This window comes from Danio rerio, chromosome 13 (assembly GCF_049306965.1).
Source record: "Danio rerio strain Tuebingen ecotype United States chromosome 13, GRCz12tu, whole genome shotgun sequence".
Classification (NCBI taxonomy): domain Eukaryota; kingdom Metazoa; phylum Chordata; class Actinopteri; order Cypriniformes; family Danionidae; genus Danio; species Danio rerio.
Window position 1 is genome coordinate 28,812,884 of NC_133188.1, and position 16,237 is coordinate 28,829,120.

Sequence of the window (16,237 nt, forward strand, 5' to 3'; positions counted from 1 at the left end):
CAGAAATAATGTAATCTTTAGCATTCAATATTTGAAGGAATTTTAGTTGTGGCTATACTGTGTTACATTGTAAGAAGTGATTAGTTGACTCTACTTAAAAAAACAGTAAACTCATTGCATCATAATTATTAGGTAAACAACCTATGTGCATACACTGTAAAAAGTGATTAGTTACTAAAAGCGAGTAAACCAATTGCCTTAAAAGCAACAAGTTGACTTTACAAAAGTAATGTAAGCAAACCAATTGTAACTTGGAACTGTTATGTGGACTTCATTTGAATAATTATGCTAATTATACTCCCTTCTTAAAATCAACTAATCCCTTTGTACAGTGTCAGACTATTTTAGCTCATCTGTTTTCTAATAATACTGTAATAATTAAAATATTATATATTTGCTGCTTCATTAAGTTTATAAAATATACAATTATAGCCTGTATGGAATTTAGACGACACACTGGAGTCTGGAAGAGCAGATATATTTTACTGTATGTCATTTTGCTAGATACAGAAAAGCTAGAAAAGACTAATATAATAAAGCTGTATTGAAAAAAAGTAATAAGTTTACTTTTATTATTATTATTTTTAAGTGAGTACAATTTACATAATTCTAAAAATTAAGTCAACTCAACAGTTCCAAGTTACAATTGATTTACTTATATTGTTTTTTGTGTAGTCAACTTGTTGCTTTTAAGGCAATTGGTTTACTTGCTTTAAGTAACTAATAAGTTTTTATAGTGTACTTATAGAAGTTAAGTCAAGTCAATGAGTTTACTGACTTTTTTAAAGTAAAATCAACTTGTTGCTTTTAAGTTATTGGGTTTATTCACCTTTTTAAAGTAAAGTAACATTTTTTTACAGTGTAGTAAAACTGTTAAACAAAAAAAAACAAGAAGTTTCAACTAAAAACTCTTTATTTTGTAGAAAACACTGTGGTCATGATTAGGGAACAGAAATGATTGTTGCATGATGAAAGATTACAGATAACGTTTCTGAAGGTTGAATTGGTCAAAAAAAAAAAACACAATTCATGACACTTATACTTCTCACCTTTCATTGACTTGTGGACACACTTTGGGTTCAGTCTTTTCACGGTTTTGAAAACAAACATTCATTAATTTTCCTTCACCCTATTCCCTTTATTCATCAGGAGTCGCCACAGCGGAATGAACACCTCTTGTAATTAGTTATTTAATAAGTATTCATTTTTTTTACAGTTTTAACTTTCTGCTGCTTTCTGCTGATGAAATTTTGTTCATTGCAGGCTTTCAGTCTAAATTCTTAGAGATTCTTTAGTTCTATATCAGTACTTTTACTCAGATTCCAGCTTATCAAAATTGGCCAGATATTGTCTTAAACTAACATTTCCTATATTAAAGCATATTTAATCGACTTTCAAACTGTTTAAATCTCAGATAATTCTCCCATTTATGTTTTAGTGTGTACATATTATTAGTGACACTTGTAATACATTAAATAAAGGGTCCTTATTGTAAAGTGTGACTGGTATCATTTAACATAAGCAAATGTTTCTTTTGTTAGGTAACTAAAGATAGAAATATTCCTTTTGTTAATTGAATTAAAATAAATGCAATGTATACCTATATTTTAGCTAGTTGAGAAAGAAATATTTATCATTTTAATTGTGCTGATAATAATCTAGATATTAATATTTACAGTAGCACTTCTTCACTCCTGTTTGCTCAAGTTCAAATGATTAAAATCATCCGTAAAGCACCTGGGAGTAAGTTGTTGCCTTCTTTAAGACTGTGAAGAAATAAGTGACATTGATGAAAGTTTGGTCGCTGCAGGGTTTTAGTCAAAATTCTCTTAAACACAGCGGTGTAAAGTAATAAATTACAAATACTCTAATTACTGTAATTGAGTATTTTTTTTTTGAGGAATTGAACTTTACTAAGTGGTGTGCACTTTACTTTTACTGGAGTACATTTTTAGTTCTATATCGGTACTTTTACTGTGCTATTTTACCCTGCAGTCACTACTTTATGTTTATTTTTTCTTGTCCACGGTTATTGGCTAAGTAGAATAATCAGTTCCAGGATTCCCATCCAATCAAATCATGTCACACCAAGGACCGCCCACAGACCTGTGGCTAAATGTCTAATGCATATGGCACACTAATCTGAAAACACTTCTGCAGATCCTCACTTGTCTTTTGATTGGTTTAAATAAACAATATCTCCATGAGCAGCAATCCTAACCAGTCTTGAGCTTGGTTTGAGGAGTCAACTGCTGGACACTCTTAGCTTAATGCATAACCAGTCAAAATGCATAACCTTGGTGAACCTTCAAAGTGAATAACATTAACAGATCTACAATTTTTGTAATACTCACTACTCTTAACTACTCTAAGAATGGTTACTTTTCATTTGTACCTAGTATTTAGAACAGATACTAAGCTCCACAAATCAAGCTCAAGACTTGTTAGGATTGCTGCTCAATCTACACATGAAAATCCAGTTTATTTAAACCAATCAAAAGACAAGTGAGGATCTGCAGAAGTGTACTGTAAAAGTTAAGTGCTCACCACTTAGTAACGCACAATTCCTCAGAAAAAAAATACTCAATTACACTAATTATTACTTTACACCCATGTCTTTAAGAGAATTTTGACTGAAAGCCTGCAGTGACCAAACTTTCATCAATGTCATTTATTTCTTATTACTCTACCTGCACAAGATTTTTGGGCAAGTAATTTTACTTTTACTTGAATAGGACTTTTCAGTGATCTTTTCATCACTGCTTAGCTTGTTCTCAAATTTTTATCTCCACTTTAGTCTTGCAAACGTTTAAGCTTACCTTCGCCTTGAAAACTGACGGTGAGCTGTGTCTTGGCCTGAAGCTTGTTCTGCTGCTCCTGGGCAATGACCACATACTCCAGCTCTTGGCACTCTGGTCTGCGTAACACTTTGGTGTCGTTCACATAGAGAACGCCTGTATTATCATTCGGGTTTTGTGCAAGACTAACCGCCCAGTAACAGGACTGAGCTTCAGCAGTGATGTTCCTGTCGACAATCTCTAACTGATAGGTCACATCAATGCCCTTAAACTTCTGACAGTTCTCCACACAGACTTTTCCAATCTAAAAAAAAAACACAAGAGACACATTAATGCGAACTGTCTGGAGTAACTGACCAAATAAATTGCAATTTCGACCTAAAATTTGTTCACACTAATAATGAAAATTATTTTACATAGCATATATTATATTAAACATTAATTAATTGCATTAGTTTCAACATTTACTAATAAATTTAAATAAAATATTTCTGTTAAAACTGTATGTTAGTTAAGTATTAAGAAAAACTAGTAAGTTTCTACTACTAATAAACTTAATTAATAAACACTATATATGACCCTTTACCACAAAACCAGTATTATGTTGCACATGTATATTTTTTTAAAATCAAAATAATGAAAGTTATTGTTTTTCATTAGGATGTTAAGTCAAAACTGCATAATAATTCAATTTAATTTACTTCAAGTTTATTTATACAGCGCTTTTACATTGTAAATTATGTCCAAGCAGCTTAAAATAGAATTTCAATAAAGCAAACATGTTCTGTGAAGATATTTTGTAAATTTCCTAGGGTAAATATATCAAAACACATTTTTAGTTTGGTAAAATGCCTTGCTAGGAATTTAATTTGGACAACTTTAAATGTGAAAAATATGCAATATTTAGATTTTTTTGAACCCTCATTTTCCAGCTTATCAAAATCAGACAAATATTGTCCCATCTTAACAAATCCTACATTAAAGCTTAATTATTCAACTTTCAAACTGTGTACATCTCTGAAAATTAACCCCTATTGCTGGTTTTGTGGTCTAGAGTCATGTACACACTATTATTTACAAACTAAAACACTTTTAATGCATTAAATAATGGGTCCTTATTGTAAAGTGTGACCAGTATCATTAACATAAGCAAATGTTTCTTTTTATTAGTCAACTAAAGATATAGCAATTTCTTTTGTTAATTGAATTAAATTAATGCGGCGGAAAATTTAATTTTAGCTAGTTGCCAAAGAAATATTTATTATTCTACTGGTTAAAAAAATAATTTCAATATTTACAGTAGCACTCCTGTTTGGACAAGTTAGAAATGATTATACTCATCAGTAAAGCACCTGGGAGTAAGTTGTTGCCTTCTGTGAGACCGTGAAGGAATAAGTGACATTGGAGAAGCGAATGGGAACTGGCAGGACAGTCACATTAAAGTGTAACAGCACTGTTCCCTCTGGGCCTGGAAAAGTGGTGTCATTGACCAGGTAGCCCAACAGAAATGAGCGCTGCTCCGTCACAGACAGATTCTGACTGAGTTTCAGCTCTGAGGGCAGACAGCACATTATAGGACAGTCCATTACACACAATATGAAAAAAAAAATAGAAAACGTAAACTGATCAATTATAGTGCACTCAGCAATTATGATCAGTTTTTGACTTAAAATCACAATCAAGAGTCATCCATTTAAGAGATGCAACAGAATACACAATTTTTAAAATCTCTATTTATTTTAAAAGAAACAAAACTAGCATCATAAACTTTATGAGAAAGAATGAAAAAGTGAGTATATTGTAAAATCTTATCACGTTCACTCTTCTGTGCATTATACAGTGTGGGTGAAAATTAACTATAGGCAATATTTAATGACTTCAGACTTTTCATTCTATCACTGGAGAAACAATATGACACTGTGAGATAGTAAAAAGGATTTCATATTCCCTTCTACCAATTCGGAGGCAAAAAAGCGTATTGATTGTTTATATTGAGCATTTGTGAATCAGTGGCAACATCATAAATCACTGTCTGTATCACAAATATTTGTTAGTCTCTCTGTTTAGAGATGATGCATTGAGAATATTTTTGAATTTGAGGGTTTTTTTTATACCGGGGTATACATCTTAAAGTTCATGCCAGTGTGAAATACCACTTTTGTACTTTTTGTGGAAAGAGTTTTTTAAATCTGCAAAATGAAAATAGAAAATTCATGTGTGCTTAGATTATGGGACAAGCTTTATTATATTAATCGACTTGGCGTATTATTTAGTACTAAATGTTTTGATTACACATTTTAAGGTAGGTTTAATAATAATAATAATAATAATAATAATAATAATATTTTATTATTTGTCTTATTTTTTGTTTTACTGTGCTGCCATCTAGTGGCTAACATGTCATTTAGGGTTAAGAATAAAGCCCTTTCATTTTTATATTTAAAGAGTGAATATAGTGAGATAAACACCAAGAGGAAAAACATTTTTAAAAGCACTAAAATTATGTTTAAAAATAAGCAAAAAACTGTTTTTGTACTCACTGTATTCATGAACAGTCCCACGGACATTTCCAAAAATAGCTTTCTCTTCCCTAAACTTGTGTTCAATAGCAAAATTATTTTTGATCCAGGAGTCATTTGTCATCAGGGTCCCCACCAGTTTATTTTGAACTTGGTTTGTGGGATAAACTGGTGTTGTGTCTCTGTCATATACAAACAGAGTCCCAAACACAGTACCCTACAAAAGAGAAAAGCTTATTAATATACAAGATCAAAAAAGCTAAGAAGATTACACACACACACACACACAAAATAGCACACACCTCACTGCGGTCAAACTCTACTAAGACGTCTTCAGTGTCAGTCCCGTTGACATAAGGAGAATTATCATCTTCATCATAGATGTTCACATGTAAAGATCTGAAGACCTCCTCCAGATTTCTTTCTGTTCGTACCATACAGACTATATCCAGATGATACACTTCCTTCTCCTCGCGGTCCACTTGTGCTGTGACCACTAGTTCAGAAGTGGAGTCGTCGACCGCAAACGGTACAGAAGATCCTGAATTAAATATAAACAAGCACAGACAATCCATCTTAGAGTAGTGACGGGAGAAAATAAGTTTTCCAAATCTTTAAATGACTTAGACCAATTGCTTCATATAATGATTTTGAAGTGTTCAAATGATCACAGACTGAGTAACTCTGCTGGTCAAATCTGTGCAAATACAACAAAAACCCATGTCAAAAATGTATCAAAAACAGCTTTTACAAACACATTTAGCAAAGATTTATTGACTATAATTGATCAAATGCATTTAGCTAACCATCTAACATCATTAAATATACAACAAATCAGCATAATGTGCCTTCTTTTATCAATTTACAATACTTATTTTGTTTGTTGCATGGTGAGCTCTGCTAAACAGCCCAATGTGAAACTATTTTCTACCATTAAATGATTATTTCAGCCAAAAATTACTCATCCTCACGTCATTCTGAGATCTTTATTTATCTTAGGAGCACAAATGATTACATTTTAGATGAAATCCAGGAGCTCTCTCAAACTCCATAGAGGCTGTGAGATGTTCAAAGATGAGAAAAGCAACCAAAAACACTTTCCATGTGACTTCAGTGGTTCAAATATAATAAAAGGAAGCTCTAAGAACCCTTTTGTGTGCCAAAAAGCTGTAAAAAAGGCCTTGTTTGCCTATTTCTTCTGCCTCAGATCATTGTGTGCATTTACTACAGGTATTACAAAACTTTTGACAACACATTCTGCACTGCTGACTTTATAGCAGTACATCATACTGGAAGAGAAACCAAGTTGTTATCACAGTTTTTTTTAGAGCAAAGTTTCCATCCATGGAGCTTTAAATGATTACAATTGAACCACTGAAGCAACATGAAATGTTTGACAATGTATTTGGTTGCTTTTCTAGACTTTGAATATCCCTATTTCTGTTGAATATCTTTTGTTTATTCATTTAAAATACCTTAATTTCTGTCTCTGAAGTTGAATGAAGCTCTTGAGTGATTGGAACGACATCCTTTATTTTACTCATGTCCCATTAAAATGTCTACAAACTTTTATAACTGTTCAAAATTAGATTAAAAACAATGAAGCTTGTATAATTCTTTGGTGCGTGGGGGCAATCTTGATGAACTCAGTGGAGAACCATTGAATTTTCAGAGTTTTGAAATCAAGAAAACTTGTCATTTTGATATGCACACCAAACTAATGATTCAAAACAAAAGATTCACATCATGAAGCAGTTTTTGAAAGCAGCCAGTATCTTGCAGTGCTGTACTAAACAGAAAAGCATTGATATTCACACTGGGCTTAGTCCATACCTGCAACCACTCCATAGCTGATGGTGTAGTTTGGGCAGATGCTCATGTGTGTGAAGCGGCGCAGCTGGCGCAGGGCTCCTGGCTCGCGATTTTCAGTGATGTGGGGGTTGGAGATCTTCTCAGGGAAGCATAATGTGCTGAGCTCGACCTGACCACAGGAGGGCGCTGTGTCATTGATGAACGAAAGTTTGACCTCCACTGTGGGTAGGATGGTGCACATCACTTTCATTGGGGGAGTTGAAGAGACTCCGACCTTCAGGGTGAGATCCTTCGGGGAGCGAACTGAGCCGCTGCCTGGAGGACAGACATTATGACAGGACAGTCATTTATCAAGTCTCCAAAAACACTTATAATAGATAGTGTATGAATATATACACAATGACAATGTCTTACAACAGCACTACACCATTGTATATATATATATGATTTTAACCTTATTTATAATATTTTTATTTATGTTTATTCAGTCATTCATTTTTTTTCGGCTTAGTCTCTTTATTAATCAGAAGGAACCGCCAACTTTTCCAGCATATGTTTTACGCAGCGGATACCCTTCCAGCCGCAACCCAACACTGGGAAACACCCATACACTCTTGCATTCTCACACACACTTCGGCCAATTTAGCTTATTCAATTCACCTGTACCGCATGGACTGTGGGAAATAGGAGCACCAGGAGGAAACGGAGAAATGGCAACTGACCCAGTCAGGGCTCGAACCAGTGACCTTCTTGCAGTGAGGCGATCATGCTAACCACTGCGCCACTGTGTCACCAATTATTTTTAGTAATTAGTAATTTCATAAGTATTTTTTTTACAGTTTGAACTGTCAGTATTCTTTTTACTCAATTTTAATTTAGTTTAGTTTTAGTTATTTGTTTTTTTTAAGTAACAAAATATTTAGGCTTTAATATTAGTTTTAATATTAGTTAATATTAATATTATTTTTATATTAGTTAACTGTATATATAACATACAATATATATAACTAATATAGCCTATATATAAGCATAATAAACTAGTATTAAACTAGTAGTAATCATAAGTATTATTGCTTAAGAGTTGTATAGAATATGCAATAAAAATACTTAATATACCTTGTTAAAAATCTTCATATTTTTTAAAGAATGAATTTAGTAAATTTAGTAGTACATAAAGAAGAACAACTGCACACTAAACAAATAACTGTATAATGATGATGATAATGACGACGATGATGATAATAATAATAATAATAATAATAATAATAGAATTCATTACAGTCGTCTAAACTCTCAGCGCATTTAAAAAAAAATTTGGAAGGGAAAATCATATCCCATATCATAAATCACATACCATAGGGATTTATTTATTTATTATTTTACTTTATAAGTAAATTAAAATTGTATTAAAATAACATAAAATATATGAGTACAATAAAATGATACGAACAATTTAAACCCATAAAATCCAAGAATACCCAGAATATATAAGCAAAATAATGAAGAAAATTACAATGGTTCTTTCTATAAACTAAATATATACTTTTACTAAATGTTTTTTTAAGGTAAGTGATTGCAAACTATGTATATGGGCTGGTTTTAAATGAGCAAATTAAATTTTGTAATGTTCAATTTAATTTGTTTGTTTTTTAAATTCAGCCCATATTAATTGTTTGCAACCACTTACCTTAAAAAACATTTAGTAAATCCAATGAATCATTTCTTTCAGTGGATATGTTGAACTCACGTAAACTACTGAAGTCGCTCCACTCCAGGGTTTTGTTGAGATAAAGAACTCCGGACGCCTCATCTATGTGAAACCATGATGTAAAAGCGTCTCTGTGCGAGCACAGGAAGAAATAAGGCCTCTCTGTAGGGAATTCCCGCATTGAAATGACCTGAAGCAACGGTGATCCCTGCTGCTGACCCACGTAGATGTTCTCTGTGTAAAGCCTTTGAGGAAAATACAGCCCGAATGAACCTGTCCAAAACACACAGCAAATATAACACCACAGAGATTTAATATTTCAGTTTCGGATCCAGACATTGTCACATTTTGGCTGTCCTTTACACACTTTTTACATCCATCACCAATGAAGAAATCGTAGCACTTTCATCATTTTAACAATGGAATAAATGGATATTCTGGGTTCAATACAAGTTCAGACCAAAAGCATTTGAGTCAAAAAAATTTAATCTGACTCCGCAGGACGTTTGCAAGAAAACTGAACCTCAGATGAACATTAAATAGACAAGAACAACTTTAAAGATTAAATAATGCAGAGGACTTGACAAAGGATTTATTGGTTTGAGTAGATTGTTAATATCTATTTTATCCTGTAAATGTCTAATAACAAGTTTTTGACTCTTCTAAAATACTGTAATCTGTTTACAGTTTATTGTTTCTCTTTTATCTGAAAAACAATGCTAAAGTGTTCTGCTTGATATTCTGCTTTGAAAATGTGCGCTACATGCTGGAACGGCTGTCTTTGTTTTGGTTCTTTTAACCCGGCCAATGCCATTTCAACCAATTATATTTCAGCACCGTTGGTTGCCTTGGTGGAAAACCACTTATTTCATTTATCCAGTCAGGAAGGCTCTCAAAGTGTGCATCCGTGACCTAAATGTAACTTCCTGTGGACTGTAGCAGACTCAGATTCAGATTTATACATGAGGTGGTTATTACTTAGCAAATGATATAAATATTATGAACAAACATTAGGTGAGCAGGTTACATTGTAACCCGATGTCATAACACCCTACGAGATGAGATTTTACAGTGATAAACGATTTGGCTGTTTGCACCATAAAAAACAAAATGGTGGAAATTTAAACACAGCCAACACAATATTGCACTTACTGCACTCCAACATAAGTTTGATAATCTAATTAATACATATTAAACCTCTTTAACATTATTAAATGTACATGGTGAATCACTGATATGGGATAGTTTTGAGTCAGTTTCAATCAGTTAATTTTGTTTTCAAGATTTGAAGTGAACTATCATCTGCTGCTTTTAGTGGGATGGCAATAAATGCCATGCAAAATGACATTCACACTTACATTATTAGCATTTTACACTGAATAAAGCACATGAAGTGTAGCTGAGGTAAAATTCTGTTGTTCAGCTGCAAGAAATAGAAGCCATTTATAAAATGGTTGGTTAGGGTAAAAGTGTTGGTTAGGTAAAAACCTCTTTTAATATGAAAATATTCTTTCTATCTAAATGCTTTAATTTTGAACAAGGTTTAAATCAGGCTTAAATCAGCCTTTAGGCTCAATAGTTAGGCACACTTCTGTTGATGTCATCAATCTGGCAACCTGCGCTTGCATGTGTTTTAAACCAGAAATGCAATACCTAGTTCAACCACTGGGTGTCAAACTTACATACTGCACCTTTAAAGCATTTTATTTCTAGAAAATGACTGAAAACTGGTCAGAAATTACAATGTAATGCCTTCATTTGACATGATTGAAAATCAGGATTATTATACCAAATACTGATTTCTTAAATAATTCCAAATACTGTGGTATCTTCATCCCATTCATTAATTTTCTTTTCGGCTTAGTCCCTTTAATTATTAATCGGGGGTTGCCACAGCGGAATGAACCGCCAACTTATCCAGCACGGTTTTTCCGCAGTTGATGCCCTTCCAGCCGCAACCCATCTCTGGGAAAACTGTGGTATTGTCTAAAATTAATATAAACAAGTCATAAAACATAAAGCTTTTTGTTATTTGATATATCCAAAAATAACTTTAAAATCTGCTTTTATTTAACGTTTGGAAAATATGAAAATGTATGATTTACTCATACACATGAACAATAAATTGAAGTTAAACAGACACACAAACATATTATATATTTGAATATTTTATGGTTTTTATTTTTCTGTTGTTTTAAAGACAAATAACATCTACTTTTGGCTGTAATAATCAATACAGTAACTAATGCTAATGTTTATTGAGCTTAAAACTATGCAACATGGAATATCAATAATAATAAATGATGATGCAACATTTGACTATTTTATCTCTCTAAAAACAAAACATGATTTAACCCCTGACACAGATTATACGTTCAATAGTTATCATCAAATCTTCTCTTATTGATCTGCTTCTTATCTCAAATCTGTCGTACAACAGAAACATCCATGCAAGTAGGCAGGTTTACACAATGAACTCATTAAACACATCCGCTTTCTGTTGAAATAGCCCTCTCTCCTTTGTCATCGGAAAATGAAACAGCGTCTCGTATGTCATTGACGTCTGCCTTTTAATGAATTTCTCACATGGTCAATATGATGCGGTCCCCGATTCTCCTTGGGTTCACCTTGGAAAGTTTAATTACAGAGGATAACATAATACTGCTTAGAAATGAATCATTACCTGCAGGACGAGTGTGGATGGAGGACTGGGGTGGGGTGTGTGTGAAGGGGGGTTAATCTATAAAACACTGTAAGATCCCCATGTGTTTTACCAGTAAATGGAGATGCAAGTGTTCAGGCTGTAATTATATCTCTCCTGTGTTCCTGCCTGACGACGGTGGGCGGCCACTTAGGAACGTACTAATATCATTAGCAGACAGCAAAACTAGATTTTCTATTTCTGTTGCTGCAGTTGAAGCCTTGTCTCTGGTTTCAGACATTGATTTAATTTAGCTGTGCTGGGATGACAGCAGGCCGGATTGATGGATACAATGTGGCCAACCTTCCTGAAGGATGGAGACGCAGTCAGGAACGCTACAAGCCTTTTTATTAAATGCCTTGTCAAGACACGAAGACAACACACAGGACTGGTTTTTGCTTCTTCCTTTATAGGGTCACCAGTCATGCTTGCAGACATAAAACATTCTTTAAAGACCTTGCGAGATCGAAATGAAACTTTTGTGCTAGTATCTGTTTGCTTTGAAGGCATCGCTATGTAATTCAATTCAAGTTTATTTGTACAGTGCTTTTCACTATACAGTACTTTTCACTATACTTTTCACAAAAAAGGTGCACATTAAAAAAACATTTAACAATAAATATTCATTCATTTTCTTGTCGGCTTAGTCCCTTTAATAATCGGGGTCGCCACAGCGGAATGAACCACCAACTTGTCCAGCACATTTTTATGCAGCGGATGCCCTTATAGCCGCAATCTCTGGGAAATATCAACACACACATTCACACACACACTACGGACAATTTAGCCTACCCAATTCACCTGTACTGCATGTCTTTGGACTGTGGGGGAAACCAGATCACACGGAGGAAACCCGCGCAAACGCAGGGAGAACATGCAAACTCCACACATAAACGCCAACTGAGCCGAGGACCGAACCAGCGACCTTCTTGGTGTGAGGCGACAGCACTACCTACTACGCCACTGCTTCGCCCTAATAATAAATATATTTAACAAATTGTCCAAAATAAAAAGTATAATGTTCCTAAGGGCAAATTTTACTGGGAATACTTCATTGACTTAACAGACTGGAAAAAAAACTGGCTATTACCCCATATTTAAGTACTGCATGCATTCCCAATAAAACAAAAGATCTTTGTTTCAAAATTCTTCATAAAATATTTGCAATAAATAATACTCAGCAAAGTATATGGATGTTGATAGTTCATGTTCATTTTGTAAAAGTGAAGACAAATCTCTGATTCATATATTTTTAGAGTATGAAAACACAAAAAGCTTTTGGAAAAGCTTATATAGGTATAGGTAATTACTTTGCTTATAGGTATACATTGCTTCTTCCAGCCCCTTTCAACTACAAGATATTATTTCTTACTATAAAGGTAAAACTTATATATCAGAGAACTACATTATTAACTTTTTTTTTATTTTTTAAGGAAAATATTTTATTCATATATAAAAATTCTCAAATTCAAAGCCTTCTTTTTCACATTTTTAAATTGAAATTGATGTTTTTATTAAATCTCTTAGACTGGTTAAAAACAAGAAAGGTGATAGTTTCTTGGATTATTATGATAATTATTTTAGAAATATCACAGATACTTAAGTCCTTTTTTCCTCTTGCTGTATTTGTGTTATTTATGTATCTCTATTTATTTTTTTCTCTTTTCTTTCTTTTCTTTTTTTTACTGTTTTATATGTGTTTATAATATTATTTAAACTGATCTGTTGTTATTATCATTGTTACAATTATTGTTTTTTTGTGTAAGATTAGATTTTGTATGTTTGTCATTGAATAATAATAAAAAAACTGGTTAAAAGTCAAAATAGAGAAAAGAAAAGTAGAGGTGTTGTGTGTAGGGTGAAAAGTAAATAAACATAACATTCTAAAAAGGTGATGTCTATGTGTATTATACATTTTTTAGTGTATCTGTGCATTGCTTAGGTGTTTGTGTTTTCCTCTTTGGAGCGTTGTACAACATATAGTGTACTGTTATAAACAGTTACAGTTAAATTATTTTTTATTAAAGGAAATAGAGCCACATTATTATTTTCTTTTCTACTTTAATACAACGGCTAATGAAATGTAATAATTTTTACTCCCTAATTCTGATACTCCCCATTCTGAGGTAATGCCATTTTTATCTTCACAGTTTTTGCTTATCCCTGTCATGCTGTAAGTTACATTTTCTCTATTCAGTTACATGTATGGTCAAATTTATGATATAAAGTAAATCAGTACACTGCAAAACTCCTTATGTCCACATCACTCAAAACATTTATAAATGAACAACATTATTTAAGTTAGTGGAACTTTTATTTTTATACTTTATACTATACGTTTATAGGATACATCTGCTGATATGCACATCCATATAGCTTCATTTTTGTGATGCTGTAAAACAATAAGTAATATATTTTTACAGTACTGTGACGGTTGGGTTTAGGGTTGGATTAGGGGTAGATGTTAATGAAATACAATTTATTGGGTAGTTTAATAAATACCATAAATAATAATCGACACAAGTATTGTTTTTACATTGCTGTAATGGTTGGGTTTAGGCTTGGGGTAGACATTATTGGGAAATTTAATAAATCATATTATAAATAATTCTCATCAACTTCCGTCCACAATCGTAGCTGATCTAGCAACAACCAGTGGGTGTGGCTTGTTTTTTTCTCCCACAAGCTGATTGGTTGTAGTAAAGTAGGGAAATGGTAGTAAGTTCTAGAAATGGGTTTTAGAAGAGTTATTACAACCTAACAGAATCCTCCTTGTCATGACATTTCTGTTTGTGGTCAAAAGTTGGAGGGGTGTGTTAAGTATGTTATGGTTGTTACTCAATACCTAAGACATGCCTAATCTGACAGTTTTACTGAAAATAAACAGGAGTGGCATTTTCAGATTTCAATTAAAGATTACAAGGGCAAACTTTTTTTTCTTTCTTTTCTTAATTTACCTCAAAACTAGGAAAAAGATAACAAACTTGTAATCCTAGTTTTGATTTAATTTGTATTTTAAATAAAATAACTCATACAAGTTCTATGCATAAACATTATATTATCTCTAAAGATATTTCATTAAATTATTTAATTATCAGTAGGGCAGCAAAGTGGGTAGGACAATCGCCTCACAGCAAGAAGGTGGCTGGTTCGAGCCCCGGCTGGGTCAGTTGGCGTTTCTGTGTGGAGTTTGCATGTTCTCCTTGTGTTCGTTGGGGTTTTCTCCTTAATTGGTCTTAGTGTATGTGAGCATGTGTGCAAAAGTGTTTGGGTGTTTCCCAGTTTTGGGTTGCGGCTGGAAGGGCATCTGCTGCGTGAAACATATGCTGCATAAGTTGGCGGTTTATTCGGCTATAATAATAAAGTAATAATAATATAATAATATTATTAAATAATATAATAAAGGCACTAAGCCGAAAAGAAAATGAATGAATAATTATCAGTAAATTAAAGTAACTTTTAAAAAACTAATTGTTGCATTAATTGCAATTCATTTAAAGTGCTTGATTTTAACAGTGTACCCCTGGCGAGATTTTGTATAGTTAATGAGTTGTATATGTGTATATATATATATATATATATATATATATATATATATATATATATATATTATTATTTTTTTTTTTGCTGATATGATGCACAAAATCATTCCAATGCATTCCAAAATTATACAAAAATCCATCGATATAAATGTGTGCCACAACCAGGCCCTGAATCTCCCAAAGCAATTCTTAAATATGAATTAATCATGCTTAAAGAAGTGTTAGACGAGGTCTTGGTGTGTTTTTCAGTGAAAGTCAATTAAACATAGTAGGGCTTGCGTGTGCTCGGTTATAAACTGTAGCCGCAGGAGAGCGGAGGGATGGCAGCATTAATCTTGGCTGATGCAGATACTGTGTTGTACAAGCCACTGGATTTGCTGTGACACTCATTCATCATCCTGTGTCAGTGTATCAGGTGAACCGCTTAGCAGTGTTATGCCACTCCAAGATTCAGAGCAGCGCTCATAGCATTTATTTTCAGTTGTGCTTAAATAAACGCATGAAACTGGAGTAGTTGTGTGATGCTCCTGGGAAAAGGATTCTCAGACTAAAAACATGGTAAAGAAAGCAAAACGTTTTGCCTTGCTGCTCTACTGTAGAATTCAGGAATTGAGTTGGACCTTTTACATCTGGAAATAATATTATGTAAGCACATAGAAGAAGAGGTCAAATGCTGAATATTTATGTATGTATGTATGTATGTATATATATATATCTGTAAATATATAATATATAACAATATATATAATTTATATTAGATGTTATAGATAGATATTAGATATGCTAAAATGCTCTGTATACAATAACATTCTATCCCACATTGTAAAGATTTTTGTAAAGGGTTAACATCCTTACACAAAATTGATACAAATTCAATAAAATACTGAATCATGTCAGATATTCATTAATGAACTACTTTTTAATGTCATTTATAAAATTAAAAATATATATAAGTGTGTAAATAATATGTTTTAAATGCCAAACTAAATAGACATTACTTGCTTAATTAAACATGCAGTGTGATTAAGTTAATAACAACACACTGTAAAACCATCAGTCACCTTTATCAAATGAAATGAGTGCAGTTAACTCAAAACTGACTGAAAGTTAATTCCATTCATTTGAAAAGAGTTTTGATCTCTTAAATTTCTTATTAC

The 16,237-nt window shown here is 32.8% G+C and overlaps 1 protein-coding gene across 1 annotated transcript in view; it reads right to left on the reverse strand.

Annotated features, from left to right (window-relative positions):
* Positions 1 to 16,237, reverse strand: part of ret (ret proto-oncogene receptor tyrosine kinase) — a 48,177-nt gene that overhangs the window by 10,121 nt on the left and 21,819 nt on the right. The window contains exons 2-7 of the mRNA NM_181662.2: positions 8,877 to 9,110; positions 7,151 to 7,444; positions 5,620 to 5,858; positions 5,339 to 5,534; positions 4,151 to 4,350; positions 2,820 to 3,102 (exon numbers count right to left, since the gene is read on the reverse strand). Of these exons, the coding sequence (NP_858048.2) occupies positions 2,820 to 3,102; positions 4,151 to 4,350; positions 5,339 to 5,534; positions 5,620 to 5,858; positions 7,151 to 7,444; positions 8,877 to 9,110 (1,446 nt within the window). The remainder of the gene's footprint in view (positions 1 to 2,819; positions 3,103 to 4,150; positions 4,351 to 5,338; positions 5,535 to 5,619; positions 5,859 to 7,150; positions 7,445 to 8,876; positions 9,111 to 16,237) is intronic.